General features: G+C 45.5%; 1 protein-coding gene across 1 annotated transcript; it reads right to left on the reverse strand.

The window, feature by feature from the left end:
- Positions 1-5,557: 5,557 nt before the first annotated feature.
- LOC138373623 (zinc finger protein 540-like) lies at positions 5,558-9,035 on the reverse strand. Its single transcript, XM_069339963.1, has one exon. It carries the CDS (start codon positions 8,647-8,649, stop codon positions 7,717-7,719), a length of 933 nt encoding a protein of 310 aa, XP_069196064.1. The 5' UTR covers positions 8,650-9,035; the 3' UTR covers positions 5,558-7,716.
- Between the last annotated feature and the right edge of the window lie 341 nt (positions 9,036-9,376).

Below are 9,376 nucleotides of genomic sequence, written 5' to 3' on the forward strand. Positions count from 1 at the left end.
ACAAATACTGGATGAACCGGATTAAAGAACTTGAGAGCCATGAGGGCACTACGCGAGTCAACAACAACTACAAAGGAAGACTGACAACGAGAAAGCAGGAGACGAAGAGCATAAAGAATAGCATAAAGCTCCGCTGTAAAGATGCTAGTCTCCGGAGGTAAGTGACACACATAAGTGCGATCAGGAAAAACAGCAGAGTAGCCAACACCGTCCGCAGACTTAGACCCATCGGTGAAGACAGAAACCGAGCGGGAGTGAGAAGAAAATTGCTCAAGGAAAAGGCGTTTTAGAACCGTAGAAGGGGTAAAAGCTTTAGTGATGCGGGTCAAGGATGTACAAAACTGCGGAAGAGGGACTCTCCACGGGGGCAAAGAAGGAACAACACGAGGAGAAACATTAGAAATACGAACGGAAAGAGAATCCTGTAGGCGAGATAACCAGACAGAAAGAGGGAGGTGGTGAAGAGGAACAGGAACCGCAGGAGGGGTAAAAGTTAAAGCACGACAGAGGCGAGAGGAAGGATGTTGCAAGGACCGCGCAAGATAGCGAAGACAGTAGTGATCACAGTGGTCCTGGAGAGACAGGAAGCCAGTGTCAACATACAAGCTAAGGACGGGAGTCGAACGAAAGGCACCAGAACTGAGGCGCAACCCAGTATGGTGCAAAGCATCAAGACGGCGAAGAGTAGAAGGAGAAGCAGACGAATAAGCAGGGCAACCATAATCGAGCTTAGACAGGATGAGAGAGGAATGTAAAGCAAGGAGTGCACGCCTAACTGCCCCCCAAGAAGTATGGGATAATACCTGAAGGAGGGTAAGGGCCTTAGAACACTCAACACGGAGGTAAGAGATATGGGGAGACCAAGACAAACGAGTGTCAAGGAATAACCCCAAAAGCTTCACGGAATCTTTGTACTCAAGGGAATGAACATAAAGTGACAAAGAGGGACGAAGAACGACCCTTTTCCGAGTAAGTCATGGCACAAGTCTTGGAAGTAAAGAACTTGAAGCCATGATCGGTGGCCCAAGACGACACGGCATCAATTGCAAGTTGAAGCCAGCGCTGAAGGAGAGGCGAATCATCACCCTGACAGCAAAGGGTAAGATCATCGACATATAGAGCGGAGAAGACACCTGAAGGAAGAGAGGAAAGAAGACTATTGAGGGCAACCAGAAAAAGAGTAGTGCTCAGAACACTACCCTGGGGCACACCTTCTTATTGCTGAAAAGAGGCAGAGAGAGCGGTACCAAGGCGCACCCGAAAGGAACAACGAGAGAGGAAGCTGCGGAGAAAGAGAGGGAGATGACCATGAAGGACAAAAGAATGAAGTTGAGATACAATATGATATCACCAAGTGGTGTCGTAAGCCTTTTCCAGGTCAAAAAGGACGGCAACAATGGAGGTCTTCGCAGCAAAAGCAGTACGAATATAGACCTCCAAGTTCACCAGGACATCTGTCATGCTGCGGCACTTGCGGTAACCAAATTGAGAAGGGGAGAGGAGGTGATGGTGTTCCAGGAACCACATCAGACGAACGTTAACCATACGTTCAAAGAGTTTGCAAGCACAACTTGTGAGGGCAATAGGGCGAAAGTTCTTAGGGGAAGTACCCAGAGACCCCGGTTTGCGAACAGGGAGGACAACCACATCGAGCCAGTCCTGACAACGACTCCCAGATCCGATTATACAGACTCGGTAAATACTGAGTCATGCACGGAGGGAGATGGCGAAGCATCTCATAATGAATACCATCGGAGCCCGCCGCCGTAGAACCACAGAGGGCCAGGGCAGAACGAAGTTCAGAGAGAGAGAAGGGATCATTATAGGGAAGCCGAAGACGAGTGCAGAAATCTAAAGGACGAGACTCAAGGACAGGTTTATGAAGAAGGAAAGAATGGGGAAGATGAAGACCAGAGCTAACAGAAGAAAAGTGCGAACCCAGTTCGGAAGCGACCTGCAACAGGTCCGCCACAAGAGTACCATGGAGGTGAAGGACCGGTGAAACATCGGGAACGAACTTACCCGCTATCTTGTGGATACGCTTCCAGATCTGTGGCAGAGGAGTATCGGACGTAATTGTGGAGACATAAGATGCCAATCATTCACGCTTAGCCGTACGGATGGCCCTACGGGCCACCGCACTCGCTTTCCGAAAGAAAAGAAAAGAATCGGCCGTCTGCTGACGGCGGTGCCTCTTCCAGGCTGCACGCTTACCACGGACAGCCCGAGCACAATCCGCATTCCACCAGGGAACGCACTTCCACGGACCCCGAGAGGAAGAGCGAGGAATAGAGCGGAGGGCAGCGTTGAAGACAGTGTCATGAAAAAGGAGGAGAGCACGAGGAAGAGGCAGACGGGAGAGGTCAGAGAGAGCAGCACTAAGGGTAAATAGGTTCCAGTCCACTTTAGCAAACTGCCACCTAGGGAAGGAGAGGAAAGGACGAAAAGAGAAAAAGGAAACAAGGATGGGGAAATGGTCACAGCCATGGAGGTCATCAAGAACCTGCCACATGAAATCTAAGTAAAGAGAAGAAGAGCAGAGAAAAAGATCAAGACAGGAAAGGGTGCAAGTCCGAGAGTCCAAGTGAGTGGGCTCACCAGAATTCAGAAGAGACAGGGAAGAAGAGAGGATAAACGGCTCAAGAAGGCGACCTCGGGTATTCGTCAGAACATCACCCCAAAGAGAATGACGACAATTGAAATCACCCAGCAGGAGCACAGGCTCCGGCAAGGAGTCCAGGTGGTGTTTCAAATCAGGAAGAGAAAGCAGGACACTCAGGGGAAGATAAATGGAACAAACTGTGTACCATTTCCCCACAAAGATACGAGCAGCAGAACAATGGAGAGGCAAAGGAAAAAGTAAGGGGACAAAGGGAACATCAGCACGAATCAAGAGAGCAGAAGAATTAGGAGCCCCAGCAATGGCTGGGGGGGGGGGGGGAGAGAGAGAAAGGAATAGCCACGAAAACGACCAGGACGAGCACCAAGCATCGGCTCCTGGAGACAGACACAAAGGGGCGAAAACCGTGGAATTAGAAGTTGGAGTTCGAGGAAATTGGCGTAATAACCTCGAACGATCCATTGAAGAATAGACATCGACGAGAAGAGAAAGGACAACAACAGAGAACAAGGAAGAAACAAAAGCGAAAGAGCAACATAGCACGTTAAAGAATATCAGGGTCAGCAAAGTCAGGGTTAGGGGGCATGGGTAAACCGAGCAAAGATGGAGGGAAGGAGGCAGAAGAATAGACCAGAGGTGGGCGGGCGGGGTCTGGAAGAGGAGGAGACAACGGAGAGGAGCAGTCAAGGACAGCAGCAGGAAGAGTGGGAGTAGAAAGAGGGGAGCGCACCTCAGCAAGGGCAGCAACCGAGAGGGAAGCGGGGGCCAAAGAAACCTCCATAGCGCAGGAACAGGGGGCGCAACCACTGAAATGGGAGGGGAAGGAGCAATAGAGCCAGTAGTAGGGGGCCGAGGAAGAAAGCAAAGCCTTCTTACTCGCCGGGGAGGAGGGAGAGGAGCCAGGCTTACACTTCTGATGCAAAGAGACCGGTGTCCCAGCAACTACGTACTGGGCAACGGATTCCAGTGTCTCAACAGGAGAAGCTGAACGAGAGCACACACGACGGCCGTTAGGAGAGCGATGGACATCCGCCCGCACCGACAGGCGACGGGGAGAGTCAACAGATGGAGGAGAAGGATGGGAAGGAGGATCGGAGGGAGACGAGGAAGAAGACACAGGAGACATAACAGACCAGGTAGAAAGAAGGGGAACCCCAGACAGAAGACCAGGAGGGGGACCCTTCGGGACAGAACTCAAAGGAACAGAGGAGGAGGCAGTGCGCGTATCAGGGTCCAAGCTCCCGGTGCTTCAAGTTGCGGACGGCTGTCACAAACTTGTAATGGATACAGGCACGGGAGAAGGTAGGATGGGCCTCACTGCAGTTGAGGCAGCGAGCTTGGGGATGAAGTGCACTCCGACTTAGAGTGACCTTCACCGCCACACAAAGGACAGAGAGAGACAGTCCCAGAGCAGCGGAGGGCACCATGCCCAAACCTCCAGCACTTGTTACAAAAGGAATATACTCCTGGACAGAGCACCTGGCACCAGGAAGAATGACAGAGGATGGAAGGGTCTTACCATCAAAGGTGATCTTCACAACTCGAAGGGGTTGACGGCGATGACTACGAGGGTGACGAGTAAACGAGTCTACCTGGAGGACAGAATGGCCCTGGGCATCAAGGATATGTCGAATATCGTCGTGGCAGTCTCGCAGATCTCGAACACCGGTTGCAACATAGGGGGGCGCGAGGAGAATAGTGCCAACACTGGCGTTCAACTGAACGTTCTTTGAGACCCGAGTAGGGATCTCGCCAAGGCAGGATAAAGCAGCCAAGCGGGAAGCTGCATCCTGAGAAGGAGCAGCAACAACACATGTACCGAGACGAGTGGGGTTGAAAGTAACAGATGCATTCACAGAATCAACGAGATGCCGATGGAGGGAGAAATCGTCAGGCGGCGCAGAATCAAGAGGGAGGAGATCAAAGTATTTGGCCCACGAAGCAGGACCAAATAAGGCCCTGATACGCATCAGTACAGGAAGGAAACGAGCGAGTGTGGCCGTGGCGCCGACGGCGTTGAGAACCCCCAGAGAGAGAGGGGTCAAAAGGCGCAGTAGTCACAACGAGAGACTTAGCCGCACCAGGGAATGAAGTGGTCACCACTGGGGGCGTGAGGCTCGACCCAACCACAGAGGAGGGAGGGAAGCTGGGGGAAGAATTCAGGACGGTCAAAGGAGGAGCAAGTTCGGGGCCCAATACAGCGGGGGCTACAGAGCCCGGTCTTCCAATACAGGCCAACTCAGGGGCTTGGTCGCCCACCCCACGAGCCTGAGAGGGTACAACAAACATTCAACGACATATAGACAAAGAGAAAGAAATTCATCCACGAATGTGCCCCCATACCCACCATGGAACCACAGTTAGAGGCAGGACACCCAACAGGAAGCTATTGCCGATCATGCCGGGGCCCTCTAGGGGTGCGTCGTGAGTATACGCCCCACAAACACCACCTTAAAAACCGTCAGTCTGTCGAGATCGGGTTCAGCGACGAAAGGGGGATTGACAATAAAAGGTTCCCCTCGCTCTCGACGTCGGGTACTACAGTTTTACGGGTGCAAGAGTATGCCTCCTCAAGCACCCGGGCGTCAAAATAGAAGAAGTCCAAAGGAATAACCAAAACAAGCAAAAGGTCGGCAGGAAAAGACAAGCAGATAGGAGAAGAGGGGGGAGAAAAACAAAACAAAAGGAAAAGGAAAAGCGATCCGGCACAATTAGAGAAGACAGCAGGAGTGCAAGGCCACCAAAGGACAGAGGACTGTCCCACGGAGCATCACACCCCAGCAGCCGTCCATTAAGCCCCCCTCACGGCGCCAACAGGCCGGATGGGGAGGGGGTATAATGACCAAACCTACCAAACAAACAATACTCAAATTTAGGCCTTTACATAAACATTTAAAATAAATTTCAAAGGGGACATCCTTGTACATTAATATACTATTAGATTTAGGCATTTGTAGAGATAAGATATTTATTCAGGTAAAGGTACATACATTGAAAATGAATGAAAAATTCCTTCTGCAAAGCAGCAAAAGGAATTTTAACTAAATACAGAAAATTTTAATTTTCTTTAAGTTTATACATGGCAGATATCAGCAGTTAAACAAGTTGGTCAATAATCAATAATGTTTGAAAATAGCACGGCATAGGTTGACATTTAGGAGGCAAGGTAAGTTACATGGAGTTTACTAGGGGAACTTAGTTATACTCTTAAACTGATTGAAAGGGGGTTCAGCTTTTGACATGATGAGCAATGTCATTCCACATTCTGGGTCCCTTGATTTGCAGAGCATTTCTAGTTTGGTTAAGTCGCACTATTGGAATATTAAATATATATTTGTCTCACGTTCATAAATTCTTATAAAATACAGTACTAGCAGTAATTAAGACTTTAATGAAATACTCCCCATTATAATACAAATTCTGTAGTCAAACTAATTTAAATGCAAAGTTCTGGTTTATAAAATGCCAGTTTCTGGCAAATGCCAGGTTCGGGCTAATATAATTGTCAGATTCATCAATAAAATTGTCAGGTTGAAGCTAATATAATTACCATATTTAAGCTAATTTAACTTTCAGATTCATGAGTTTTATAACTGTCGAATTAAGGATAATCCAAGTGCCAGATTCAACCTAATATATAAAATTGACAGTCAGGATAATATAACTGACAATCAGGCTAATTCACTCTGACTAAACGAATTGCCAGTTTCAGACTAATATGATTGCCAGTCAGGCTAACATAATTGCCAGTTAGAAGCAAATATGATTGTCAGTTACAGGATAATATAATTGAAAATTACAGGATAAGACAATTGCAAGTTACAGGATAAGATAATTCCAGTCAGGCTAACATAATTGCCAGTTAGGCTAATATAATTGCCAGTCAGGCTAACAAAATTGCCAGTTACAGGATAATTGTCAGAGAATAATGAAGTTACCAGTTACAGAAAAATATAAGTTGCAACTTACACAATAAGATAATAGCCAGTTACACAATAAGATAATAGCCAGTTACAAAATAAGATTATTGCTAGACAGGCTATCATAATTACCATTCAGGTTAATATAATTACATCAGGCTAATATAACTGCCGTTCAATCTAATTTAATTGACAGTTAGGGAAATATAGCCTAACTACTAAAGGTAGGCTACAGACAAAAATTATAACTCAGACAGTTACAAATGCCAGAGTCGGGCTACTATAATTCTCAAGTGATTAATATTTATAATCAAGAATATTAAAACTCATAAATAGGACTAAAAAAAATGGACACGAGTTTGCATAGGAATCTGACGAGCTTTTAATTCCGTCATTAAAATGCATTTACATTTCTCGCGCCAATAAAATGGTTTTATCTTGAGTACATCTCAAACTTTTCTACATCAGATTTAATGTTAAATAATATTACAACAAAATGTCTAAATTAGCTACAGAGATTGTATGTTAAATAAAGTTCAACAGAGAACAAACACAGAAAAAAACATTAATCATGCAAATATGAAGAAAAGACACATATAAAAGTTTGTTTTATCTTCGTTAAAAAAAACAATTATTTCTTTACCTTTGAACAATTTTGAGTTTTTGTACACAGACACCTTTTTTCTTGCCTGATCTATAAGAAGCACTTACTTCTACACCGACAGCTTCTGTAATTCTTGCTTGGTCTATTAGGAGCACCTAACTTCTACACTGACAGCTTCTCGACTTCTTCCTTGGTCTATGAGGGACAGCTAACTTTTATAAAAGAAAATTATGAAATGCCATAATTCTCAAACAAGACATGACAATTACCACTGAAGGACATCCAACGGGCATGGTGACAGCACAATATTTTAATGCTGAAGACCAATTTCCAAACTGTATATCAGATTAAAGATAAATTAATTAACTATGTGCCTCATTATACCTCAATATTCTGTCAATTATCTACTGCACTTCAAGTGTTTTGCCTAGCCTATCGCTTGAATGTATCATCTTATGACTCTTAACATGTCCAAGCTGCTTGAATCCTCTTCCCACATTGTGAACACTCATGAGGTCAATCATGTGACTGCACAAACATGTGTGCTGTTATAGCACTACGTGTTTTAAATTTTAATTGGCACCTGAATGCACTAACATGTGAGTCTTCATACTTACAAGCTGACTGAATCTCTTCCCACACACTGGACATTCATGAGGTTCGGCACCTGAATGCACCAACATGTGCCTCCTCATATTTCCAAGCTGACTGAATCTCTTCCCACACTCTGAACACTCGTGAGGTTTGTCACCTGAATGCACTACCATATGAGACTTCATTCTTCCACGATGACTGAATTTCTTTCCACACTCTGGACATTCGTGAGGTTTGACACCTGAATGCACTAATATGTGAGACTTCATATTTTCACTATCACTGAATCTCTTCCCACACTCAGGACACTCATGAGGTTTAGCACGTGAATGCACCAATATGTGAGACTTCATATTTCCACGATCACTGAATCTCTTTCCACACTCTGGACATTCATGAGGTTTAGCACCTGAATGCACCAACATGTGCCTCCTCATATTTCGAAGCAGACTGAATCTCTTCCCACACTCTGGACATTCGTGAGGTCTGTCACCCGAATGCAGTAATACGTGAGACTTCATATTTCCTCTATCACTGAATCTCTTCCGACACACTGGACACTCATGCGGTTTGGCACCTGAATGCACCAACATGTGCCTCCTCATATTTCCAAGCTGACTGAATCTCTTCCCACACTCTGGACATTCGTGAGGTCTGTCACCTGAATGCACTAATATGTGAGACTCCATATTTTCATTAGCACTGAATTTCTTCTCACACACTGGACACTCATGAGATTTTATACCTAAATGCACCAACATGTGCCTCCTCATATTTCCATACTGACTGAATTTCTTCCCACACTCTGAACACTCATAAGGTTTGTCACCTGAATGCACTAACATGTGAGTCTTCATACTTCCTAGACTAGTGGATACCTTCCCACACTGCGGACACTGGTGAGTCTTCATCTTCCTTATGATAGATGCAGTTTGTCTGAAGGTTTCTCCTCCGGGTGACTGCACGAGTGGTGATGGCGGAAGCAGCGTCAGGGTCCTGGTCAATGTTTGACGGTTAGACAAGGCTTGAGTGTTGTTTCTTAGACTTGATGTGAGCACTTGGCGGTCAATGGTGCTGCTTCTTCTTTATGACAGCTGCAGTTTGCTGCTTCTTCTTTATGATAACTGCAGTTTGTGTCAAGTTTTATGCTCCTGTCTGGACACTCACCAGCTCTACTCTTAACAAAATGGCGCTCGATGCTCATACAAGTGTTCCAAATTTTATTCTGGTTCTAAATCTTATTTTTCCAACTTGTTATTTTTATTTACAACTGGTTGTGTCTATTTAACATTTATGTTTTTCCTCGTGTTTTCCAGTCACAGAATGTACTTGGAATTGTTTCTTTAAATATAACAGTACACAATTATATAAATTTTAAAGGAAAGAATCCGTAGTGGGGATCGGTCAAGTCGTCCACTGCAGTTTCGGATACCGCATTAGAAACAACTTCGTTTACTGAGAAGTTTGTACATACAAACCATTTCGTTCGTATAAGCGCTGGTTTGTGTTCGCTGCTGTTCTCGTCTGAATAAATACATGACAATTCAGCATATAATTAGCGCTTCCATTAACAATGCTTAGCGCACTGTTTGTATTACTTTGTTTGAAAACAAAGCGCACTCGTATCAGAGAAGGGAA

Source organism: Procambarus clarkii, chromosome 5 (assembly GCF_040958095.1).
Source record: "Procambarus clarkii isolate CNS0578487 chromosome 5, FALCON_Pclarkii_2.0, whole genome shotgun sequence".
Taxonomy (NCBI): Eukaryota; Metazoa; Arthropoda; class Malacostraca; order Decapoda; family Cambaridae; genus Procambarus; species Procambarus clarkii.

Bases quoted from the DNA above. Each gene is read 5' to 3' on its own strand.
- LOC138373623 (XM_069339963.1), bottom strand. From the start codon at position 8,649: ATGAAGACTCACCAGTGTCCGCAGTGTGGGAAGGTATCCACTAGTCTA.